The sequence below is a fragment of the Drosophila subobscura genome, chromosome E (assembly GCF_008121235.1).
Source record: "Drosophila subobscura isolate 14011-0131.10 chromosome E, UCBerk_Dsub_1.0, whole genome shotgun sequence".
NCBI lineage: Eukaryota > Metazoa > Arthropoda > Insecta > Diptera > Drosophilidae > Drosophila > Drosophila subobscura.
In genome coordinates, this window is record NC_048531.1 from 12,057,649 (window position 1) to 12,084,033 (window position 26,385).

The 26,385-nt window shown below is 44.6% G+C and overlaps 2 protein-coding genes across 2 annotated transcripts; one reads left to right on the plus strand and one right to left on the minus strand.

The window, feature by feature from the left end:
- The first annotated feature begins 321 nt into the window (after nucleotides 1-321).
- LOC117890353 (SNF-related serine/threonine-protein kinase) lies at nucleotides 322-21,086 on the plus strand. Its single transcript, XM_034795145.1, has 9 exons — nucleotides 322-847; nucleotides 14,395-14,485; nucleotides 14,578-14,781; nucleotides 16,783-17,020; nucleotides 17,088-17,191; nucleotides 17,693-17,845; nucleotides 17,937-18,246; nucleotides 18,309-18,486; nucleotides 19,589-21,086. The coding sequence occupies exons 1-9, from the start codon at nucleotides 814-816 to the stop codon at nucleotides 20,890-20,892; spliced, it is 2,616 nt and encodes an 871-aa protein (XP_034651036.1). The 5' UTR covers nucleotides 322-813; the 3' UTR covers nucleotides 20,893-21,086.
- A 932-nt stretch (nucleotides 21,087-22,018) lies between these two features.
- LOC117890938 (cyclin-dependent kinase inhibitor 1) lies at nucleotides 22,019-25,374 on the minus strand. Its single transcript, XM_034796072.1, has 3 exons — nucleotides 24,481-25,374; nucleotides 23,997-24,412; nucleotides 22,019-22,869 (listed from the first exon to the last, which is right to left on the minus strand). Exons 1-3 carry the CDS (start codon nucleotides 24,642-24,644, stop codon nucleotides 22,715-22,717), a joined length of 735 nt encoding a protein of 244 aa, XP_034651963.1. The 5' UTR covers nucleotides 24,645-25,374; the 3' UTR covers nucleotides 22,019-22,714.
- Between the last annotated feature and the right edge of the window lie 1,011 nt (nucleotides 25,375-26,385).

Sequence of the window (26,385 nt, forward strand, 5' to 3'; positions counted from 1 at the left end):
ATACTCGTGCCAGTGCGAGTGCATATAGCTTTTGGGAGCGGAATCGAGTGAAGTTTGGGTGTATTTGTGGGGGGGCTTATTTATAGATACATATTGAATGCTCGCGAGAGCCGATCGGCGACAAGTCGTGCCAACCGTGGCCCCGTGCCTCTGCCTCCGCCTCCGCCTCTACCTCTTCCTCTGGCAGTTATCAGCCAAAAACACATTTATAACGGAGCGCCAAGAGCGGCCACAAAGGAACGGAACACATATGCGAGCATTGGCAAATGGCAGAAGAAGCAGCAGCCAAAGGCAGCAGCGAAACTGGCTCAAATAAAATAATATGGGGCCAGGCCAAAACAGTTTGAGGCAAGGCGCTCGCTCGCGATGACACAATAGCACGCTGAGGCACAGGCGAACGAATTTCGCGCTAATATCAAGCATACGCAACGTGGTGCGCCACCGCTGCCGTCGGCTATAAATAAACAAAAGTCAAAAAGCAAACAAAATTCTATTGTGCCATTTTTTAAGTGCGCAGAAAATACAAGAATCGGGCAAACGAAATATATCCCAAATATACATTTGGAAATTCAGTCAAAAAGTGAAGTGAAGTTGATTTAAAAACCTGAAACGCAATAGCGAAAATGCTCTAAATAAATTATAATACTTGCCATTAAATATTGTTGAAAAAAGCAAACGTGTAAACAAGCAGGAACCACACTCATTTACGCCCGAGGAATACTCACAAATATTTGTTCGTAGCCAACGGAAAAGTGCAACAGCTTCAGCACGGGTCAACGTCTGCGGGAAGCCAGCGCCCGGGGACGCAGCAGCATGATCTACATTGATGACTCAGAGCCGGAAGGCGGTAAGTCCCAATGGCAGTCGACTAACTGGTGTTGCCTGCCACTGCCACAAAAATAGGCCTCAACACCCAACGGAGCACTCCGGTAACAGGCCAACAGAAAACCGGCCGCTGTCAAAGCAGTGCTGCGTTTTCGTGTTGTGTATCATCGTTGATAAGGGTAGCCGCCAGCGCTCGATTGCCCGTGGTTATCTGTATACTATATATATATGAGTCTCGCTATCTTAGTATACTCGTGTATACAGCCCCCGATAAATGCACCCAGAGATAGGAGCCAGGGGACTGTGGCAATTATTGTAAATTATTTTCAAGAGCTCAACTCAATGACTCTTTCAATCAGGCTTCGAACAGTTGTTTCTTTTCATTAGTGTATTTTCGGCACTGCACACCCATCGAAGGGGGAGCAGAATAAACCCCTAAATGCCAACTGCAAATAGACAAATCAAATCAACACAAATCTATGGCTTAGCAGATGTCTCTGTTCTCTTTTGGACCACCCCAGCTATCAGTATCGGCGGATAACTACGCTTTAATAAAGGGCCAAAACAATAAACATTTTCGGCCCATCATGCTGATACTGATGCAAGACATTAACTTTTATGCACAGATAAAAACCAAACCGAACACAACAGAACAGAACCGACCCGTTCCGAACGGAGATCTGTTCAAATCAAGCTGTGAATGGTGAAAACAAATGCTTAAACGATTTAGCGCGGCATCCCAATGGGCATGGAGGCTTTTAAAAATACATGAATTTCAATAAAATACGAGAATGCCCGACACTCAATTCGGTTCTGTGCGGATTCTGGTTGGGGAAGGCATGGCATGGCATGGCATCCCCAAAAAGGGTGTCCAGATAAGGCGGGACTGTGATCAGGAAACATTTGCGACGCCGTTTCCATTGTCAGAAACAATAAATTTCACGCATAAAACAAAAGAAAGGCCAAATAATTTCTCCGTTCTTTTTTTATTTTCACTTTTTTTTGCCATGTTAAAGCTGAAATGAAAGCCAAAGGGAAGTACGAAAACAGAGGCGATGAAGGATAAATGTCACACCAGATGAACGTTAAGAGAGAGAGAGATAGAGAATTGTGCGGAAAGGAGAGGGTGGCTTGTTAGTCAGTAGTAACAGTATCTGCCGTGGAGCCCAAAGACAAAAGCAAGTCCAAAATCCTAAACTCCAAAAAAAACGGAAACGGAAGTGTCAAGTAGTTGGACGTAGCGGGAAATGTTTAAAAGGGAAACGGCCCAGGGAGTGTGCCGCAAAAGCATGTAGCATGAAAAATGGCGAACGTCGGGTAATTCCAGAAATGAAAGAACCCAAAAGGCAAAAAAAACTTCGACAGAGCGAGAGGCAAAACCGAACGCGTAACATGAGGAAAGCGACTGCAGAAAAGGGAAGCGGTCTGTGTTGTATACCACACACAGGAGAGTCCTGATTTAGTGCCACCAACACACACATTCCCCTCCCCTCACAGGCCACCACAAGTCGGAAAGAAAGAAAAAAGGAAAAGGGTTACGCGTCTCGTTTTCCCAGGCAGTTTTCCCCAAATTGGCAAATAACAACAAACGGAAATACTTGTCTGCCTGTGGCAAAGGTGGCAGAAGGTGGCTGAAGGTGGCAGAAAGTGGCTGAAGGTAGCAGGTGGCAACCTGACCGATTGGCCAACCTTTTCTGGCAAATTTTCACAGTTTCTTGTCACTCCCAGACGTGTGCACATACCTATGATTGTATGTATGGTATGTGTGTGTTTTTAGGGTTTTTCTCAGCCGAATTATGTGCTAATGACACATAAGCTGATTTCTCAATTTCCTTTCCCCAAACCACTCTACGTAATTATGGGAAATCTTGTGTACTCGGATCTTCCCAGAGCTTCAGAAAAAAAAAGGAGCTTTAGCTTTAATCGGGCAGGAAATGAAAGCATTCGCAGCGGAAATTACCAAACCGCAGAGGAACTCAGATCCCATGCACATATAGTATTTTATTTATAATGAAAATATATGGATTATTTTTGCAAATTTTTTGTGCGCAAAATTCGAAAGAAAGACATTCAACTGTGCATTATTTACGGTGTATACTATTTTATAAATACAAATTTTCCATCGTTTTGAGGCTTTGGAGTAGGGGCAAGGAAACACGAAGAGCAGACATCGATATTGTATAAACATAAAACCGAAATCTGCATAAAAACGCTGGCCAGCCACCGATGTTCTGGCGTCATTAGATGGACAGAATGTACATATTTCTACATAAAGCAACAGCTACAGTGTGTGCACGCTAAGAGTGAAGAGTTTCACAAGGGAATATAGTTCTGAGATCAGCGATCATTCACTGTTTAAAAGGGGGAAACATTTCTCATTCATTTTTTTACGCCTCCTCGCCACCGAAAATATTCAAAATTAAATTTATATTTTGCCTTTAATTTTTCGTACTGCGCTGCCAAGGTGAGTGTAGAACAAACAGACGAAAATCGAAAGAATTTTCACATGCTGTCTTGAAAGTTACTCGCCCGTCCTCACACCCGTCCCTCCCTCAGACCGCAAAACGCACGTTGAGAGACTTTTATATATATGTATGTATATGTACGTTTGCCTGTGTATATAATTGAGATAAATTTATTTTACGTCGCATTTCATGTTGAAGGTCGTTCGTTGCTATTCACTTCAGTTGACGTTGCAAATTCCTCGGCTCTGCCTCATCGTGGCCGGCGCGGCGGGGTCTCTGTACTCTACTTTGTACGAGTTGTACATATATAAGGATTGTTAAATCGGATCTAGACCATAAGCAATAGCCTCGATTTGGTCATATTCGTACATACATATGTATGCATGTATGTGAATCTATTTGTCAAGTAATTATGTAAATATTTCGCGCTTCCTGCTTTTGTTTCCTATTGTCAGATATTTCTTTTGAGTATTCCCAAATTCTGTGATTTTTCTTTGAATTTCTCAGTTTCTTGGCATCTACATATATATAAATCTATCACATAGATACACATACATATCTTTCTGTATATTGTGAATTTGAGTGCTGAATGAATGAGAATAAATGCGGTTATGTTTTTGTGATTTTGGCTTGTAACCAAAATATCCGAATTTATGTTTGTTTCTCTCTCGCTCAGACAGGGATAATTTATTGAACCTGCTGGCACCAGAGAAATTAAAAGAAATTGTATCTGCATGCATATGTCTGGGGATTAAAACAATTTATAGAATATTTAATTCCAGCCACAAGGCACGGCATGGCAAAGCAATTCGCCATAAAAGGAGTTGGCCAACAATTGAACATTGGTCTGTTTCTCTGGCCGTAGCCATGTACAATATCCACTCGGAATCATTCCATTCTTTGTTGCCGGGACATGACTGCAATGTTGTTTAAATTTTTAATGCAAAAGTATCTCTGGCTGCTTTTGGGTTCGGTGGCAGCTGCAGGTGGCACTGGGGCAGCATTAAAAATGCACATAGGCACGAGCGTGAGAACGAGTACGAATGTGTATGATTATAACGCATACACCATGTGGCGCAGGAATGGCAGAAGCAGATGGGGTGTGGACTGCCGCATGCTAAACAAATTAAAATTGCAATGTAATGTATTGGCAGGGCAGGATGGCAGGCAGGCAGGCAGACAGATAGGCAGACAGACAGGCAGGCAGGCTTCCTATTAAGATTGCATTTGCCAAATGCAAAAACCAAACAAACACTCCCCCTCCACAGGCAGACGCAGAGGCAGACGCTTGTTGCAGCTCAATTTGCATGTATGGATGTAGAGACTCGCACTTTGCGCCCAAAATGACAAACGGAAATTTCCATAATACAAAGCACTTCCACCAGCAGCTTCCTCCCGACGAAAATGCAACTGAAAATGTTATGCATGCGAAGGGGACGCTGCACTGCGAATACGAATATATCCCTCATCCACACAAAATAATCAAAATTATGTAAATGTTTTTGGGCGCATCGTATGCCTCTATTTACTAGCAGAGCAGCCTTACATGCCTGTCGGGCAGGTAATTTCGCTTACATTGCACGTCATCAGCCTCATCATCGGGTTCTGCTGGGCTTCATGACGTTCTCTATTCTGTAATTCCCATGTTGCCAGTCGGATGATTTATGGCCTCGTCTAAATGGCACGGTTTCATTCATCAAAAATCGAAACTCGTCATCGAGTGCCATGCAAATCGAAAGCCATAATCAAATGTGCGAATGGGGTATGACGGCACGTCCCTTTACCCTGTCGACGGTCCGGTTTTATGTTAATTTATATGTAACGCTGGATTATTGCGAATTCTGTGCTATGTTTAATTGGAGGCCAGTAACTGCATTTTAAATGCAATAAGTTTCCGAGTGCTTTCCCGCCAGTGCCGCTTATAGCCCCAGTCCCAAGTGGCATCTCTGCGGGTAATCGCCTTTATGCAACCAAACAGATCGTTATTTGGCCGGAGCTTTGGCCCATTCCGGCTGAAATTAAATGAAACGCAATAAACTGTAACTGCGTTAGGGTCGGCCCAAGAGTAATGCGTCCGTTGGCGGCCAGCAAAGTGCTGTCTTCCCCCATGGAGTGGAGCAGAGCTGAGCACTCACAGAGAATTATGGCTTACCGCTGCCGACTGAGCAGTAATTGCTCGGAATGATGCTGGACATCAAGAAACGTAGCTGAAAGCAGCAAAGATCCCCCATATTCACACCTGCTAATCTGGCCATCCCATATCCTTCTTTTTGGATGTTACCAGCTCATGCCTGCTGGCCCCATCTCCCCTCTGGCTTCCTGTAACAGAAGTGTTGAAATTAATTTATCAATAATATCTCTTCATATTCATCATCTCTTCAGCTATTAGGTTTCGACTAATTATCTTTTCAAAGGTTTCTGAATGGAAATGCTAGACTCTTGATTCGAAACTGTTAATTACCAAAAATATCAACTTTCAATCAAAGAATCTGCAACATCAGAAAGTCCTTATATACATATGCATATGTACATACATACATATGTACGCACGTAACAGTAATGTGTTTAAATTATTGTTGAACTTATTCCTCAAGCAACAAATTCGTGCATTGATTTCCCCTACTTTTCCATGGTCTAGGGGGCTGTTTAAGAACCGATGGCTGGACATGGCATTGCCTGCAATCCACTAAATATTTAAGCACCGTCAGGCAGCGTATTGTATAAATAACCTCAACACCATTAAATTGTCAAACGTGCAGAGCTCTCTCTTCCTCTCTCTGTCTGCGGGTGGGTGTCTATCTAGATGTCTCTTTCCCTAATTCTATGGCTCGCGTTTTCCTCTCTTTGTGTGTGTGGGGGTCTCTCTGTATCTCTCTACATGTGGTAGATCCGCCCACGTAGCTGGCAAGTGCAAACTTTATTTAGAGATGTCAAACTGTCGCTCAACATGGACACGAAACATTGTGCAGGAACAGGTCTTCCGTGGTTGCCTCTGCAGTTCTGCAATACGTGTCGAGGGCACTACACAACCGGAGGGCCGACAGTACCCAGGTCCAGGAGCAGTAAATAAAGCGTTAAATTTTAACAAATTGTTGTCCGAAGCGCGTGCCAGCTCCACAGCCAGGGCACTGGGGTTGTCATTGAATCGATGACCTTTCAATTACCTCTCATTTCCGTTGCTCTATCGCCACTAAACATTGGATTGGTAACAATTGATGTAGCCAACTAAAAACCTGCTTCTTGATTAATCGTTTTGTTTGTGGCGCGTTAATTGATTTATCTTGTTGCCTGCCGCAACTAATTCCCACAGCTGGCCAATTATTTATGGGCGCCCCCAGCACCCCCAAACCCAATATGGATGTAGCCACATGCACTTCCGCTTCATTTTCGGCAGCCTTTTTGGCCGAAAAAAGCCTTTGCATTCTGCACTTTACGGCTGTTATTCAATTATGTGCCCCCCGAAAGCAAACCCAATTCGATTTGAGTGCAAATATGTGTTCTCACTGTCATGGCACTGAATATTCCCTGGCTGAATGTTCGGTGCTTCTGTTGGCATTGTTGTGCTAGCTGTACTTTGTGGTTGTTTAAAGCACAGATGCTCCCTGTGTGCGTTCTCCGCCCACCAACAATCAGTGTCTGGCCTCGCCTTTGATTCATGAGACCAATGGCCTACACACACACTCTCTACAATACCCCGCCACAGATAGAAGATATATACGTATGTACATACATAATAGGTAGAACGAAGAGCGCAAACACAAATGTATTTCGAAGACAATAACAGCTGGAGAAACACCTACAGCCTTGAACACATGTCTGATGCCCCTTTAAAGGAACGAAATCTGATTAATGGGCATCGTCTAGTCCGGAATATATCGATTCTATCGCATATTCTTTATTTTCGCAGCTGTTTTAACTTCTACTGTCTGTGCTCTTCGCTTAAAAGTTCGAAACAAGTACCTAGGTGCTGTGTGTCGCGTAAAGTTATCCACAACAAAGTCAAACTACCTTCCAATATAGTAACAATTCAGGGCTAATTTGATGCAACCCATTTGCCGCTGGCGCCAAAATGCATCGCCGAAAACCGCATCAAAATAGCCGCGAAGCGATGCATGTGACAGCAGCCACGACCTTTGTGGCCTTTGAGCACAATATTGCGTATGCGCTATAAATTAATAGACTTTGCAGGAGCTGCCAGCGCGAGCCAATAATTAACTATGCGCCATCTCAAGCCACATCACCATGGGACGACTCGTTCATTCACATAATGTTTGGTGGGGACTCTACGCTAACGAGTCGCCCCTAGATTACACGTGTGAGTCATTAACAGCAGGGGCATGGGAAGTGGGACAGGAACTCCCAGCATACATACATGCAGAGAAACATATAAATAAAGCAGAAGAGGGACAGGGAATAGGCTGACGTTGCTCATTAAATTAATTAAATGCTGATAGAAAGGCCTGAGAAATTCGCACAGTTTAGCAACCCAACATATTTGAATTTTCATCTGACGCGGCGGTACAAAGTTGCACTTTTCATATCATTTTGTTGCGGAGCTGGGTAGAAGTTTTAATGAGTTCATTGCGGTGAGCGTCGTTAGTCTGGCTTCAAATTGTTTTGCATTTAGTAGCGGCTGTTGCTGTTGCTGCTGCTGCTGCTGCCACGTCACCTCATCCTTTCATTGGCAGACAAGCCAGAAAAGCGAGCAAAAAAACCTTAGAAGAAGCTGGGATTTTGCAGCAGAACGAAACGAGCCTTTCTTTGCCCCCAATTCTGCCCTCTATTTGTCTTGGTGTCTGTCTGCAGTCTACATCTGCAGTGAGCTCAGCCTCCCCAGGCATTGTCCTCTGCCCCATTGTTGAACTTTGGAATTTGCTGGAAATTGCTGTGTTCACATCGATCAATTAGCATCGTGTCTGCTGATGTCTTCTGGTCCTGCATCTTTCTGCCTGTCATGCAGCTTGGAATACGTTTAAATTTGGCACTTAAAGCGTTGCTCCTGCAGTTCAACTTTCGGTGATTAAAACTGAACACAGAATATAAAAATTCCCACACACATCTCGAATGGCGGTGCTGATTATAAGCGCGAAAGGAGCTCACCCACACTGCCAGGCGGAGATTATGAGCGTGCCCACAAAAGCCAGCGAAATGAATGTGTAAAGGGATAAGGGAACCAGAGAGCCAGAGAACCAACGAACGAACGGCAAAGAACGAGAGAGAGAGAGAGAAATTGCATGAATGGGCGAGGACAACCGCAAAGCGTTGGGAAGAAACAATTTAAGAAATGCGAGTGGGGCACATATCGGCGACACACATGGCGTTTGCGTGTTGTGGCCATGATAATTGAAATGCATAGAAATAACTCGCTTAAGGAGTGAAATGAGAACTCCAATTGAAAGAGGAATTGAGGGTGCCACCAATGACACTTGCATACAAATTTCTAATGCTAATTTCATTATGCAAAAGCAGCTAAAATTAAATGAAATAAAATAAAATTGCCACTTCCACTTCCACATCCAGGCAAAATGGCATTCAAGCCGTAAAAAAATCATCCAAAATGAGTGTGGCAAAGACGGTCGACATCAGTCTCTCGCATAAATTTTGAATGGCAATTGCCCAATTAAAGAGTGTGCCACAAAAGTGCGCTGCATAAACTGGAAATTGGCTGCGAGTGGTAGGGCTCCCACCGAGCCCTGTGGTTGTAGTGGTGGTGGTGCCACCACTTGTCACTGCATTAGAGGAGAGCTTAGCGGGGAGCCAGCCACCCACCCACACAGCATGCCACTAAGACAGCATGCCATCCTCTCCATCTCTCCCTCTCTCTGTGTTCCTTTTGATAGCTTTTACGAGTAGGTGGCGTTCTCAGAGTCCCCTCCCCTCTACTGATTATTATTTTTCATTTTTCCATAACGATTTTCGTTCTCCCTCCGTGCGCACCACGAGTTGTCGCAGCGGATTTACGCATGGCATGCAAGCCACAGCCACGCAAAAAAAAATGATGAAGATGAATTGCCTCGTTGTCGAGATACAGAGCCCGAACAGGGGATACCGATACGTATTAATACGAATATATGCGACAGGACGGGGATGTAAGAGTACGTGTATGCGTGTTCGATATTGATTTGGGTCCCCCTTTCTGTCCCAATGTTTGTATTTTTTTAAATTAAAAATTCTGCATTTAATTTGGCAACTTTTCTTGTCATTTATCATTTATTGAGTTTGTTTTATCTGCAAACATTTAACGCATCTAACGTATCCATTCGATTGAGAGAAATAAATTGTCTGTCGCCTTCGCTTTTCACAAATCGGAGTCGGCTGAATAGGTAGAGTGGATATGGATCGCTTCTGTCTTAAGTGGAAAACATTTTGGCAGGGTCTTTAGCCAGAGAAGACGACATAAGTGGGAGGGCTTTGTAAAGACAAACTTTTAATTGATTAATTGTGTACAAAATATTTATACAACATTTACATTTTGCATCGGAAACATTGTCTTTCAAATCAACAATTGAAGCCAAGTTCGTGGGGTGCATCTGCTGTCCATGAACTGTTGCCACTCTCATTTTGTGGCCAGGCAAACAATAAGTGCGGATACATATGAAAAGCACTTCCGCATCTATCCCTTTCATTTATGCATGACCATTTGATGTGCCCTGTTCATACATAAAGTACAAACTCGTATGTGGATATGTGGGGAGGTCCGTGTTATAACCAATTTGAAATGGATGGCACCATATTCACAGTCACAGTCACAGTTACGGCGGGAATCCTTCAGCTGTATTCTGGGAAAACTTTTCACATTTTTTAATTTTGCCACCACATATACCATCCCATTATCTCTCTCACTCTCACTCTGGCTCTGGTTCCCTGCTCTCTCGCTCTTGGCAGCCACTTAGTCTGATTAAAGTGCAGAGACATGCCCGTAGTAACAGCCCCAGCAGCAGCATCAGAAGCAACAATAACCAGGCGAATATCTGTTAGCAACTGTACGAACACATTCGCAACAGTTTTCACCATCGTTTGCCATTAGTCAGGCCCACGTCATCAGCCATTAAGAGAATTTTTTTAGCCTGGTCGAAGCCCACAAAGAGGAAGAGCCAACAAAAAGAGCTACTCGCCGAAGAAAGGAAGGCTGTCTTAGGTACACGAAGAAGCTGGAGACACCCTTCCGTAGATACAGTTTCAGTGTGAGCAACACGTTTATTAATATTTACAGAATATTCTTTTTAAACAACTCCGGACAACGCCTGGGAATTTGCAATACAAATTACACCCATTTCTGTTATAAAAAATCAAACAAAAGCTGCACAAGACATACATGCATTCAAAGACCTTAACTGAGACTGCAGCACCGTGCTAAAAGCATCTTTCAAGATATTCAACTTGCATTTGAGTCAGGTTGTGAAATATTTGACACACCTCCGTGCTCCGATCTTTGCTTTCCATTAGGTACATGGGACAAGGGACATGCCGTTAAATTTGTGGCATGCCTCCGCAGATTGCTTTGGGTCTTCGTTTGCGTTGTTCTGGTCTTTCCGGACACGCATGAAAGGCCAGCCGAGCAGGAAGCTTAAGTTGTTCGCATAAAAAGTGTTATTAAAAGCGAATGAAAACAATGAAGAAATGCCATCCTCAAACTTGGTTCGCTTTCGTGCCCCGGCCGGCACACATATTAAAATGCCAAAGCGTCTCGTCTGGCTCGTGGTTTTTGTGGCATACATACATGTGGCACATTGACATACAACGTTTGATGTGCAACAGTTTGCAATGTTTTTGGCGTGTTTTTTCATTGGCAAATTCAAGGACCTTCAAATTGTGTTATTAAAATATTTTCATTGCGCGCATTATACAAAATAATGGCGGCAACAAATTGCAGCCACAAATCGATGACGCAGGAGGAGAAGGAGGACATTTTCCTTTGGTTTCATTCTTTTTTTAGCCATTTTAATCTCAAAGTCAAGGCAACAGTTGCCAAAATGAGGAGAGTGAAATGAAAATCGAGGATTGGGGTATGACTCGTGGGACATGACAACCGGAGCGAAGGCAAATCAAAGAAAATTTTTCTGATTTTCATATCAGAAAAAATTGCCATCGTTGGCACAAAAAATCGTTTGCCATTTGCATTCGCATCAGCAGCGGCAGTGGCAGTGGAAGTGGCACTCTATTGAATGAAAAGTGAACATAGACCATCTCTCTGTCCCACGCCCTCTGCATCTCTGTCTATCTGGCATTTTTATTGATATTGTGCATAAATTAAGTTTATAAAGTTTTTTGAATTGAATTTGCAACGAGTTGCACTTTCGAAAGCCACCCACACATTGATGCATGTGGGAAAAAGTGGGAGGGCGAGTGGAGAGAGCACTGTAGACACAAACGCTTAACGGTAATAAGCTGGTTAAGAGTTAAGTGTTGTCTGACACACAGTTCAAGCTGCAGCTGAAAGCCATTGCACAGCAAACAAGTGGCTGGAAATCCATTTGGTAGGAGTTCAAGTTGAAAACTTAACCACACATCAGTAGCAGAAAATCATATAGAATAATAATACCGAGATATCGGTCCCTAATGGAGATATCCCTCTGGTCGCAATCCCGCGCCGTATTATATGCAGATCGAAAACATCTCGCAGCTTAATGGATGGCTGTGGTGATGCTTTGGCAACTGAAATTGATTTACGAAAAAACACTTCAAACGGCTCAGGTCCAATTTCGATTGCATTCGGGCTTGTGCGCTGGCTAGACGGTCCACAGCCACCCACCCGTTCGCCCCTTCCGCCGCAGACATGTCCATTTTGGCGTGTCGCATATGGGATTTCCCTCTCCGCCACCGCCATCGCCACCGTGTTCAGCTCCGCCTTGATGATAAGCGGTGGCGTTGTATGGTGCAGTGCAGTGCAGTGCCATTGCCAGCCGGGAGTCGATATAAATTCATTTATTCATGAGCTCGAAGCAGGAAATGAATGTGAGCCACCTGCCCCTATTTCCCCTCCCCATCGGATGGCGGAGTGTGAGTGTATATGAATGTGCATGTGTGGGTCTGTGTTTGTGCATAATATATGAGTGCTTGTCTACGGCTATGGCGAAATTTTATGAGGGTCGTGGGGCGCCCTATGAAATACGTATTTCGTTTTCACTAAATGCAATGAATTATGGGTCCAAAGAGTTCTCAACTTTCCTCAAACTTCCAACAAATAGTTGATGCTGATTGGTGGAGGGGGTTGGAGAATGGTCTCCGAAGGACCTCTTCAATTTTCTTCTCTAATGCAAGTGTTTGGGCGTGTTTGCCTAAACTTAAATTGTGCGCATTATTGGCAGAGTGCACTCAAATGCACTCACATGCACATTCTCCATGCACACAAACACACACACACACTCTTCTCTCTCACTCTCATGGGCTGCAGCAGACATGCATAAATTTGCGCCAAAAACCGTTTAAACGAAATGCAGAAAGGAGGAATGGAGGCGAGGTGTGGCGTGGCGTGGCATCAAGTCTCAGCAATCGCTGCAAACGCATACGAAAGACTCAATGCGCTCAAACAGCAAAGAAACACACATGCACACATACACACACATGCCTCTGCCTCTGCCTCATCCTCCATTTCTATTCACAGTAGACCCTCAACTTTCACTTTGAATTTGCCAAGTTTGTGCTCGAGAAACCCCCATCCCAGCCCATCCCAGCCCATCCCATCCATGTGCCACACCCAGTGCCCCGCCGTTCCATGCAGTTTGCTTCGATTTTGAAAAGTCTTTTCCCTTTGACTTTTCCCCCAGCCTGTTCCTGCCGGTCCTGTCATGCTGTTGCCTTTGATTTTAAGGATTTATCATGTTTTCCATAGCATACTTATGTGCGCCATTTACATATTAATGGGACAGACACCGACAGCATCCAGATCCACCAGATGACAGCCTTCATAAGTGCATGGTGCATCGTGCGTTGTGCGTCGTGCAACAGCAAGTGCTTAACTGACTTTTCTTACTCTACTGCCTACTGCCTGCAGCCTAGTGGCCCCCAACGGATTATCAATAATTCAAATTGCACATTTCTGAACTCGACTGATTTCTGTTTTCCTGCTGGCCGAAGGAGAGAGCTCTGGGAAATCCCCATGGATTGCTAGTATTCTGGTCAAGTGTCAAGTGGGAAAGTCTTGTGCAAAATATTGCCAAACTCATACTCACATATTCATCACTGTATTCACAGTTATACACACACACAGACAATCACAGACACATTCAATGTGTACCCGAACCGTCACTCTTGTTGTCCTCGTTTCGTTGGATACTGCTGGTCCTCCACAAACTCAATTGAATAAAGTCATTTTTATTTGTTTGGCAACTTGTAGACAGACATACATCATACATACATACTCGTACATACACGTGCATACAGCAAAAAACAACAATAAGTTACGAATTGAGTTTTGAAAAGGGTTTCCTCCTCAACACACTATAGTCTGTCTGTCTGCAATATGTCCTGCGAAATGTACGAGTATATGACAAGCACAATCTGTTTTGAGCTGTCAGACAGGCCCACTGCCTCTCCTCCATAATAACCGATATGGAATGCAGCCTGCAAAAGACGAACAATAAATATGATTGAAATGGTGGCAATACGGGCACCGTAGTGGTTTCCCAAAGAGCCTCATATCCTTGGCCGCACACATAACGCATAATCTAGTGGAATGAACGCAGCACAAAAGTGAACAACAAATTTAATCTAAATCCGCAAATAAAGTGCAAGCAATCAAATCAGACAGCCAGTCGAGTACCTTATCTAACCAAAACATTTCCGACCGATGCCATAAGCCATCCACAAATGCGAGTATGGCTTGTCAATCTATGCCATTCTGCTGATAAATCACTGATAGTGCGGATTGCAATGGAAATGTGGGTCTGCTGAAATGTTCAAGCGGTGCAAATAAATCTTTTTCAAGAAGTGTAAATGGCTTTAGTTTAAGCAGGGAAACTAAACATCAAATAAGTTCTTTGTGTTGGCTTCTGACTGGGGTAACCCCACACTATACTGAGCAACTTGTCGTTTAATATGTATTGCCATATCGTTGCTGGCCTATCTGATTACCATATATTGATTGCCTTACTTTCTTTTGCAGTTCTGGAACCGGTGTTCCCAATGCGCGATGTGACCATAAATCGCAATGTCGATGCCCACAAATTGTTCGATGTCCTGGGCGAGGTGGGACGGTAAGTAGCTCTGCATCGAGATGCCCGGTCTGGATGCTGAACGCGCTGTGGCGCTGGTCGATAACTAATCCCTCTACCCTCTCTGTGTGCAGGGGAAAGTTCGGGACGGTGTACAAGTGCAGGGACAAGACGAACGGCCTGCAATTGGCTGCCAAGTTTGTGCCCATACCGAAGCGCGAGGACAAGCGGAATGTGGAGCGAGAAGTGGAGATTATGAATTCGTTGCAGCATCATCTCATTATACAATTGTATGCGGCATACGAATATCAGAAAATGATGTGCGTCGTCCTGGAACTGTAAGGAAGCGCGGCCAAGAGGACGCTTGTGACCAAGCCGTTTGAACAATGGCTTTATGAATGTGTTCATTGTTGTCTTGTTTGTTGTCGCGTGCGTCTTGTGTGTTTGTGTGTGTGTTTCTCTCTTTCTGTTTTTCATTCAGTGCTCTTTCAGTTTGTTGGTTTGTTTGGTCCCCTTTGGATGTTGCCACATTGTTGCCGGCACACAATATCTTGCAATCAGTGGGAATGTGCATAAAATGCGATTTACACGTACGCACATTATCGTAAACTAGTAAACTTCTCTCCCACACAAACACACTCTCCAATACACTTTACGCACACACCAATGCGCCCAGAGAGCAACAGGTTGTCCCTTTCTAGCATTTATATGAATTTACAACAACTTTTATCGGGCCCGCGACTCTTGCCGGACAAAGTTTTCTTTTCTTTTCAATTCTTTTCCTTTCTGTTGTGTTTTTTTTCTGACACGGGTTGCGGGTCCCCGTTTTGGGTCTCCAATGGCCCATACAAGCATTTGAGGCAGGTGTTTTGGCACTGATTAGTCAACGGCCTTGACCCACATTCCCCCGCCCACAACCTAAACTGTTAAGAACAATGGCCAAACGAAACAATTTCATTTTCCTAGACACATGACAACGCCACCCAACAAATTCTTTGTCAAGTTAAATTAATTTTCAGCAGAACTGCAGTTGTTCAGCATTTTGTTGTCTCAGCTGCTGCTGCTGCTGCTGCTGCTGTTGCTGTTGTTATTCATGCCATTCCCATTCATCCCTGACGTCTCTTCCAAAAGCTAATTGTTGACTTGCACTGTTTGTCCTGGCATATTCATAATGCCATAGAATGTTTTTCAACTGCCATCATAGATACATACATACATCTGTACCTACAGTACATATTGTGCGTAAATTTTGCCAAGACAGGAGAAAACTTCTTCAAGCGTTGACTTTCACCCAGTCCGAAAATTGTTTATTCATTGGGGCCTAGATAAAATGCCGAGTTTATGACAGAGTCCGGCTCGGTTTCCATTAGGCTAATGTCTGCTGAAGACGCAGCAACAAAGGAAGGGACTGAAAATGAAAAGGAAAACATAAACTAGAACAGTCTCAATTTAACTAGATTCGAATGTCGTTGCCATTCTTTGTTACTTTATAAATATTTAAACATGTAGTCTGGCAAATATTCGTCTGCACATTCATCCTGACAGCCATTTAGTTCCGTCAGGGAAACGACAACACAAAGCAAACCGAACATCACACGGATAAGAGTCTTAACGGATTTTCTCGATTGACTGGAAATTATTTTGGACTTTGTGATGATGCAATTTTAATTAAAGTCGCCCTTTTGAGTGCATCAGCTTTCCATCAAAAGAGAGAAAGTCAAAGTGAAATAGGAAGACATAGAATGCTGACCATAAATTCATAAGCTTCAGTATTTAGCTGAAAAACCTATTAGATAAATAAAACACTCCCTATCGGGCATGAGTGCTCCCTCCTCTTTCACATTTACTCGATTTCTGATTGAAGAGCATCAACTAGCAAAAACAATAGCCCATACATAGTTGGAAAATTGAATGGCATTTGGCAATTTTGAGCATCTGATGGGCGGGTTTTGTGTTACCTGCGAGAGGAAATGCAAATTTAAAATGGAATTTGACGAGCGCACGAACATAATTCCCTCCGAATCAGGTCCGATTGCTGTGAGTTGATGCTCTTCACTCGTGTCCACATGGGATTGATGTTCATGGATTATCTGATTTTCGTGTTCTGGCAGGGCATTCAATACTCTTGTAAATAACATATTTAGAGACTAGAGAGTGCCAGGTAAGGCGATTGCTTATAACCGGCCTAAACACTTCCGATACGGTGGGGGACACTAAACAAAAGACCCTAATCTGTGCACGAGTTAATCCGTTTATGCATGTGTCCGTACATAGCTTGTTCTGTTATCTGTTAAGCTTGAAGTATTGCCATTAAACTGAAGTTGTTTTTGCTTTCGCAGCATTGAGGGCGGCGAACTCTTTGACCGCGTGGTGGACGATGAGTTTGTCCTCACAGAACGCGTGTGTCGCGTCTTCATCCGTCAGGTGTGCGAGGCCATGGCCTTCATTCACGGCAACGGCATAGTCCATCTGGATCTGAAGCCCGAGAACATCCTTGTGCTCACACAGAAGGGTAATCGCATCAAGATCATTGACTTTGGTCTGGCACGCAAGTTCGATCCTGACAAGCGTCTAAGGGTGAGTCTTTAAATGCACAATCGTCTGCCCAACATCTCCAATTCATAGTGAACTCTGTCATTTGTAGGTCCTCTTTGGCACACCCGAGTTTGTGGCCCCGGAAGTTGTCAACTTTGATTGCATCTCCTATGGAACGGATATGTGGAGCGTCGGTGTTATCTGCTATGTGCTGTAAGTTGAAAAAGATGCGGAATACATTCTAAGAGAGGGTTTAAAGTAGAAGGAGTCATCAAAATCATATCAATTCGAGTACGAGTATATGCGAATGTTGTTACACTTCTTCCAATTATTTCATTTAGACTTGGCAAATATTTTTGAAACATTTATCGCCAGTGAAGCAATTACAAAATTTAATCAAGACTTTTCAAGTCCCAGTATCTAACTGGATTTTAAGAAAAACCAATTAAAAATTTGTACCAGCCAAAAGTGGCATAATCAAAGGGGAGTGCCCGCTCTCCCTCTGTTCCCCGTTCCCCCTGTTCATAAACTCACTCAGTTTGCCATCCCTTCCCCCCAATGCAGTGCGAAGAAATTTAATTTAGTTAATTAAGTGTTGGGTCTTGTGTTTTTTGATGCGTTTATTTATTTTACTTACTCTGCTTTTACATTTCATGTTTATTGACTTTGCCACACCCATCCTGCCACACATACGCACACATGATGGTGTCTCAGCATCTCGGGTCTGTCGCCATTCATGGGAGAGAACGACATTGAAACAATGTCAAATGTAACCATCGCGAAATACGATTTCGAGGATGAATGCTTCAATGGAATATCCCCGGAGTGTCTGGATTTCATAGCCAAGCTGTTGGTAAAAGACTTGAGGTGGGTGCACTTTTCCCTGCTTCTAATTAGAGTCTAGTCATAACCGGCAAATCCCCTACCTATACCTATCTGCATCCTTCTCCCTCGGCAGTACCCGCATGACAGCCGCAGATTGCATGAAGCACAAATGGCTCCAGCAGCGGGCGACCGCGACAGCCACGCCAATAGCGAAGGGAGCCTCTTCGGCGTCGAAGACACGCCTCAAGTCGCAGTCGCCGACACCAGCCGCTTCAGAGTCCTCCGAGGAGTCCACAGAGACTATCGAGGACGACGACGACGACAACGTAGAGGAGGAAGTGCAGGTGGCTGTGGTTCCTAGCGAAAGGAAGCAGAAACAGGACCAGGACCACGACGAAGAGTGCGAAGAGCTTGCCAAGCTCTGCAGTGCCGCGGACCTGGAGGTAAATAATGGGACAGCGAAAAACCATGTGTCATATTCCACATGCTATTCCTTTTTCCCCAGAACAAAGAGCTGGATGCCACCAAGGATAACCTCAAGAATTTCATTGTGCGGTGGGAGACGCACCCCAACAGTCCGTATGTCTTCGATGTGGAGGGCAATGTGATTGCTCCCCTGAACGAGACGAGCTATCCGCACCCGCGACGCCCCCATGGCCAGGACAGCATCTCCTCGTCCCGAGGTGAGTACTGCCGTGGCGGCGGCTCCCAGCGGCAGCGCGACCGGCATGCCCTCATCCACGGCAAATGATGGTTGCATCCACATCCACAGCCACAAATGCAACTGCAACTGCAAATGCATCAGCAACTGCAACTGCATTCAGTATCTGGAGATACTTTGTAAATTACATGATTAACTTGTCAACCACTAATTGTTGTTCTTAACGTGAATGTGACCCGAGTTGGCTCGCTGAGAAGCGCATAGAGAGGCGCCCTGCCCTCTCCACTCTCTACTCTACTCTTCTCTTCTTCTCTATCTCTCTTACTTTGTCCTTCTCTGTGTTAACCCCACGTCTAATCCGTGTTTGCAAAGAGAGGGAGGGCCAGCATGCCAGCCAGAACTGTTGTTAATCTCTAAGTAACTGTAGCCTTAAGCAAAGGTCTGGAATTCTTGTAGCGGATACCGCCTGTATTAACCATTTTGACACTGTGATAATGACAGCCACTGACAAAAAACAACCAAAATATGTCCAAAATATACTTCAATTTGAATACAGAAAACCAACATCAAGCACAACTCTACTTCTCTATACTTTTGTTTGAGCCAAGAGGCCATATTCCCTTCCACTACCTTCCACTCCACTCCAATCCTATCCAATCCCAACAAAATCCCTCAAAAACTTACCCCCGATCCTAGGTCAGACATACAATAGATCAACATACTCGTACATAGCCACAGTTGCTGGTCTGCCAGCCAGGTAAGCCCAATGATACAAATCCATAGCCATCATCCACAGAGATCTCAGCAATACTCCAAAGTCAGCCTCATTGCTCATTCGTTTTGTTGTCCGTCAGGGAGAGGGAAAGTCTTTCTTTTTAAATAAACAAACTAACCCCATTATTGTCTTAATAAGTTGTGTACAAAATAATATTAAACCCATTCGCATTTGGATAAATGATCATTAATGATTTTAGACAACTCTTTGAACCCAAAAGCATGAACTAATTCCGCGTCTATGCACTTCATGTACAAATTAAACGTAAACTATCTTTGGCATTGTGCTAACCCTCTGTATGTGCCACTCTGGATAAACGAATTCTACTACAACTCTAATCCATTTGCAGTGTGTTCGCCCTCGCCCTGCGAGTCGATAGCTACAATGACGGATGACGAGCAAGGCCAGGATGATGATGTGTTTCCGGACGAGGAAGAGGCGCCTGGGGGCGACAACGGGAGCCCCAGCTCCGTGTCGACGCCCATCAATGAGTCGCGAGAGAAACTCTTCCCGGCCATGGGCTCCTCCAACCCGGCCACGCCCACACCCCAGCATCTGTTTAATGAGAACTTTGACGAGTTCTCCGGCAGTGAGTCGACGGCCCAGCAGCAAAGGAGCATGAAGAGCTATCTGCACACATTCGATCGCCGAAACTCGGACACCACCTACCTGCTGGGGCGCCGCAGCTCCGGGGAGCGCGTCAATCTGGCGGACGAAATCCGCAAGCTCTCTGACCATCTGCTCATGCTGGCCGATATCAACACGAAGCTAGGGGACGCCAACAATAACAACGGTAAAAGCGACACCAATGAAGCACCCACGCCTGCTTCGCCAGCAGGCGCTGAGAGCAGTACAAGCCACACATCCGAGACGAGCCAGGAGGGAAACAAGTGGACCAGCCGGACGACCAGCAGCAGCAGCTGGAACCGGCCCACGCCCCGGGGCAGAATCCTCAGTGCCGCCAGCAGCAGCAGCCAGCGCCACACCAGCTCTGACGATGGACAGGGGCAGAGCAAGGTCAGTTCGCTGTCTGTCCGCCTGCAGCAGTCCATCGAGGAGACACCGAAGCTGAGCAACGGCAACGGTAACGGTAACGGTAGCGAGAGCACCTGGTCCAAGTCCCAAGTGCAATCACTACGAAACCAGTCCACGATGAGTTCAATGAGCAGCTCCAATGCCCGAAACAGCACCTCAAGCCAGCAAGTACAAAAGTCCTCAGTGGCCACCACATCCAAGGTAATCTCCAGCAGCAGCAGCAGCACCACCACCACCAGCAGCAGCAGCAATAGCCATCACCACGTGGTCACTGAATCGGCCAGTAGTCGCCGGGCAAAGTTCCGCATCAATCAGATGAGCCGCGATGTGCCTGTGGGACTGCCCGACACGCACCAGACGGTGAATCTAGAGGAGGCGGCTAACACCACCAAGGACTGCCTGCTGCACCTCCTGGAGAAGTACAACGAGACAAAGATACGCAACCCCATTGGCCGGCATCAGAGCATCAGCGTGGACTGGCATATGAGCGACAACCTAGAGTACCGATCCATGAGCTCCATCAATGCCTTCTTCCAGCGGCACAATCAAACCACTGCCGGTGGCCATAATGTCAAGAACATACAGGCCCAGCTGGAGGAGAAGGCGTCGGGGAAGTAGACGCAGCCACACTGCACACTGCAGACTTTACTGTGTATATATCTGATACCAAATATCGGCTAATGCGAGTGCTCAACTAGTTAAACGAATATAGTTAAAATTACTAAACTGCAAATGAAACAAAGATTAATATTTATGTATTTGTTGTAAGTAATGTATCAGATTAAACTATTGAAATAAATTGAAATGTAAATGATGCAAATCTGTGTTCTTTCAAGAAATCTATAAACCACGAATTATTCAAAGCAAAAGAGCTTACAAGTTGAACTGACTCTATAAATGTGAACGTCACAAGATAATGAAGGGACTATAACAGTGAACAGATGATAGCGAGTCTGCTGCAAGAACTCAAAATAATTCTGTAACTCTTGCATCGAAGTTGTTTCCACCGCAGCTTTAAATATTCACCATTTAAGGCTTTCAGACATTGGAAAATTAACATTCTAATATACAAACTATTTTTTCTACCACTAAAAAATCAAAAACAATTTATTGCGATCAAAAAAAAACAAATATCAACTTATGAATTGTACAATGTTCTAAAAATATACTACATGATACGGCTAGGGCTACCACTACAACCAAAACGATGAATAGAAATTATAATCAATAACAAGCAATAACATGTAAATGATTTTGTGGATTTGCGGACTGTCGGATTTGTCAATTTTGGAAAAAGAACATTTTATGCATTTTATATTCTTGATTCGCCATGTTTTTGTTTTCGTATTTTTCTGTTTCTGTTTTTGTTTTCTGCTTTTTGTTTTATTGAAGTATGAGTTGTGTATATGGTAATTATACATCTATACATATAAATATTAGGAGAATACTTTGGATTTTGTTCTTAGTTAGGCCTTAGAAGTAGGTGGTTTTGTATAAGTGTTATGAAGAATAGGCTCTGCCTATGTGTATAATAGTTTCTAGATAGTATCTACTTTTTGTACATAATAGTTGTAGGCAAAACTGTTTTCATAATTTGCCCCAGAGATCATGGCAAATCATAAAGACATTTTACCATTGGTTAAGAAATTTCGAATGGAGAGCTTGGAAATTTTGTGGGAATTTGACCTCAATCCGAATAAAGGACGGCCAAAAGCCCAGAAATTTAGGCACCAATCAAAGTTTGTTTTTGCTTTTTCCACTGGTCGAATTAAGGACAATGTTAGTTGGCCAAACAAAAGCGAGACAGCAATGAGCATGTCCGAATAGACCTGCTGAATGTGGTTCCGTTTTAGTGGCATTTAAAGTTAGTCAAAAGTCAGCGCTGCTCTGGTCCGAGGTTTAGTTTCAATAAACTGACGGAGGAGAGCAAGAATGAGTTTTGAATCTGAGGAAATTTCAACAGCATACAATGCTATCGAAATTTAAACAATTTTCACAATAATTTAAGGTATTTAAAGTTAGAATTTCATCGTTAGAAAGGTTAAATTTCGGTTCGTTTCAATATAGGTAGGGATAACTCCATATAGCTAGCGGTCTCTTGATCTTTCTCTTATCTTCTTGTTGGTTCAATAGTTTGTGTTTTGTTTTGTTGGTTGTTAAGAACTAATCACTTAGTTTATGGCATTTCCCACTAGGGAAATCTACAAAGTTTCATTTAGCTCGAGCTTATTGGCTTACAACTAGTTACTGGTTACGGGTTAGGAGTAGTTGAAGACTATCAATTAATATTCGCAACTGTCGCCCTTGCACTGCATAAAAAGGTTTGTAAAAAATAAGAAGAATACTACAAATCGCAGTGGCTTATAAAAAATCAAATAAAATTATACAATTGCAGATTGCAAGTCTCGGTTCGGTGGGGCAGTAGTGGGACCCGGTCGCCTTAATTGTGACGCGGCCGCTTCAGCATTGCCCCAAAGTGCGCTCCCAGTCCGAATCCGCTGGAGGAAGAGGAGGATGGTGAGCTGGTGCGCAGGCGTTTCACGGGCGACAGTTTCTTGGGAGCCTGGGCCAGTCGCTTACGCTCCTTCATGAACTCTGAAAATTGGATAAGAGAAAACAGAGATATTAGTTGCATGAAAATGGTCAATTCTAAATCAAAGTCAGCTGCTGCACATCCTGGTGTACTCTGTGGTGGTGCCTGTTTCCTGCTCCCCCAGTCATTGATCCCAGCAGCATAAAGGAACAGCAGGCGCCGCCTGTTTTTGCACATTTTAATTCCGGATTCCGGATTGTGGCACGTGGCTGGCAGCAGCCCCTACACACGAGGGTTGCAACATACCCTACCCCCTGTCCAAGGGTAGCAAATAATGCCAGACGGCAGCTAGACAGTTTGGCCAGCTCAGGTAGAGGCGCAAGTGAAAGCAAGAGTGGAGGTTTCCTCCGATGCATGAGATGCATAAGCCGCATAAATTACACGCCCAGCTAGGTCGCCACCAAAAGTACAGCAAGTCAAGGCTTGGCTTCCCAACTGGACAGAAACTCCACTCTGCCAAATGCGGGTGCATACAGAGTGCCCCGAACAGACACTTTTTATTATTATAGTCATTACACATTCATATGCGAGTGGCATATAAAAAAGCAAGCGAACAAACACAAAGCAATCAAAGGGAGGCTTGATAAGGCTGCCAGCCATGGACTAGCCATGGTGGTGCATTGAAAGCTGATCCCCCCCTCGCGTTCGCTCGTAATGAGGTCAGGCAATAGACAAAGCAGAGTCAGAGACAGAGCCGCGCACAGCTGTTGGCATTTATAGACCCTGGAGATGCAGCGAAAGAGCCCGCATGCGATCGATCTGAAATCAACCCCCGCGTGTACGAGGATCAGATCAGATCCATTCTGTTCCGTGGATAAAGAGATGAAAGGCTGAAAGAGCTGAAACAGCTGCAGGCAGCCCCACAGTTCGTAACCCTTTGAAAAATCTGTCATAAAGCAAACTCTAATTGCATAGCAAGTCTATAATTTCGGTTTAAGTCGTTCCCCAGCAACGCCCACCACTAAAAGTCCTACTTCACCTCATGGGAATCGAAACTAAACAGAGCCGGGAACAATATGGGAAACCAATTTGTAACGTATATCGAAAGTGCAATCAAGCCTGACTCTGGGAATGGTCAAGCTCTGCTGGGCATTCGCAACCCTCGTCCTGGTTCTGGTCCGACACTCACCTGTGATTTTTGGCTGCCGCTTGCGCAGCGTCAGCGCGGATGTGGTGCTGCTCAGGCTGTGACTCAGGCTGGACGGCGTGAATCGCACAGCAAGCGACTCATCCTGGGAGTCGTAGCAGGAATCGTTGTCTGTGTTAGACTCCAGCGACGAGTTCGCCACATTCACAGTAAAGTTCTCGCGCTCTGCTCGCTCGTTGATCAGCGCATCCATGTCGTTGGCGCTGCTCTCCTCGCTGGGACGTACGTGGGCGGCTCGAGTCAGGGTGTACATATTGGGGGCATAGCTCGACCCCTGAAAGCTGACAACCTCCCATGTAAACGAGGAATTATCCGCCAACGGGCAACCAGCGCGGAAGTTGAATCCCCACTTCTGCGTGGCCAGTTCCTGGTGTCTCTCAAGCTCGGCAGTGAAGGGCCTACACACAGAGGAAACGGATATTTGGTTAGAAATGAATTCGCTTAATATTAGCAGCAGCAGACTTACGCTTTGTTGGTGTTGGCCTCCGTTGCACTGGGGCTGCCGAAGAGATTCCGCTTGATGCGATTCACCTGACGGCCGCAGGGCAGATTGCGGCTGACCGACGGACTGGCACTCATCTTGCAGAACTCACTGAGCATGACGGGATTCAGCACGCGTGCACTGACCATGTTTGCTGTTTATCTGGTGTCTGGATGTGGCACTGGGGGCAGCTCTGTTTTGGCTGCTTTGGCTGTTTCGCTGTTTTGACTGTGCGACGCAGTTTTGTCTTGTCTGCTTTGGGCCACTTGTTTGCGAATTGCACGACAAAGCGAAATGTCAAAGTTTTGGCGCCAAAACTTTTGTTTTCTGGCTGCTCAACGGAGGGGCAGTCTCCAAGTACACGCACACACACAGGCACACGTTAGCTGGGGAGAGCACTGGTCTCCACAAGGTCTGACGAAGCGAGAGCGAGTGAAACGTAAATGTATGTGTTGCGCTGTTGCAAGGTCTTTTGCGTTGTCTTTTACACTTTTTTTTAACCCTAAAATACAACTTTTCTTGTCAATTTGTTTATAAATTAATTATAAACTCGCACTCTTGCACTGAGATTAAATATTCCACTCCACTCAACGCACGAACAGTTACTTGGAGCGAGTTGTGCTGTTGTCTCTGAGAGCAAGAGAGAACAATGATTTGTACAGTTGCTTTCTGGTTATACGATTTGTTCGTAGCACAATTGTTTTTAACTATTTGTTTATACAACTTTGAGGTGTTGTAATACACTGTAGGTCGTTTCAATTTTATTAAATTTCTGTGTAGTTTTCAGCGCACTGCGCACGGTAATATGCGCCACCGACTTGCTTGTACTTTTTTCTGTACCTCTCTCGTCGAACTCGCTCAGCAGAATAAAAACACAGATAAACAGCCAGAGCAAAGCAAAACGTCAAACAACCACCGAAGACCGAACCGAGCGCGTTGGCAGCGCTGCGGCGCGCTCTCTGCATAGCAACCCTCGTTTTCAAAAACGCGATCCAAGAGGAAGCACCACGTTAGCGGTTGGGTTCTCGCATGCATGCGCTTTTTCAGTGTCGGGCATAGCAGCAATGTGATGCACTTTCCAAAGAACAGCAAGTAAATAATGCCCCAAACATGTAATCATGTTATCCGAATTCAATGGGCCTTAGTTGCTGATTGAACACAGGTTACTGCCCTACTTTAATTCCGAAATTCATAGGGAAAACATATAAATGGCGGGTATGAACATAAATATATCCCTTGCAATATTATATCACAGTTAAATGCTTGCTATAGAGCATTATTCAGATGTGTCAGGGGGGGATTTTTTCCGCAAAGTGCATCTACTAGTCGACTTGCCTACTCTTTCGTCTTCTTTCGCTCTCTGTCTGCCTCTCTCTTTCGTTTACTCTGTGTGTTGTTGCTGCGCCGCCTCTGGTGGAGCTGTACTTTTGCCTGCATGCGATGAGTGAGTAGATAAAAAATTGTTTGGTCTTGGTTTTGGTTTGGTTGGAAGCAAACTGGATTTGGTGCAGTCGCAGAGGGGCGAAAGGCGAGCGCTCGAATTGGATTCGGGGCACAGTTTCTTTTCACTTTCCTCGGTTCTCTGGGGGGGCAAACGAAGGGGACTACATTCATATGTGGGGCAAAAACAGCATGGGTTCGACCGTTAAACATAGAGTTGCCATGGCAATGAGGGTCTTGAAATGTCCGTTAAACTATTTTTTAAGATTCACAAAGTTCGTAGAGGACTTTTCAAAGTTTTCCCACCTCTCTATTTGAGTGCAAAATCGTAAAAAATTAAATTACACTACCAAAGCAATAAAATGAGATTTATATTGTTTGCACAAATCCAATTACGGCACAAAAAAAGAAAGAACCGTTGATGCCTTGGAAGTCAGATTCGGAGACTAA

Bases quoted from the DNA above. Each gene is read 5' to 3' on its own strand.
- LOC117890353 (XM_034795145.1), top strand. From the start codon at position 814: ATGATCTACATTGATGACTCAGAGCCGGAAGGCG. The intron at 17,192-17,692 runs GTAAGTTGAAAA...ATGGTGTCTCAG, and splicing joins GGTGTTATCTGCTATGTGCT to CATCTCGGGTCTGTCGCCAT. The intron at 18,487-19,588 runs GTGAGTACTGCC...ATCCATTTGCAG, and splicing joins CAGCATCTCCTCGTCCCGAG to TGTGTTCGCCCTCGCCCTGC.
- LOC117890938 (XM_034796072.1), bottom strand. From the start codon at position 24,644: ATGGTCAGTGCACGCGTGCTGAATCCCGTCATGCTCAGTGAGTTCTGC. The intron at 24,413-24,480 runs GTAAGTCTGCTG...CTCTGTGTGTAG, and splicing joins GAGGCCAACACCAACAAAGC to GCCCTTCACTGCCGAGCTTG. The intron at 22,870-23,996 runs GTGAGTGTCGGA...TCCAATTTTCAG, and splicing joins GCGGCAGCCAAAAATCACAG to AGTTCATGAAGGAGCGTAAG.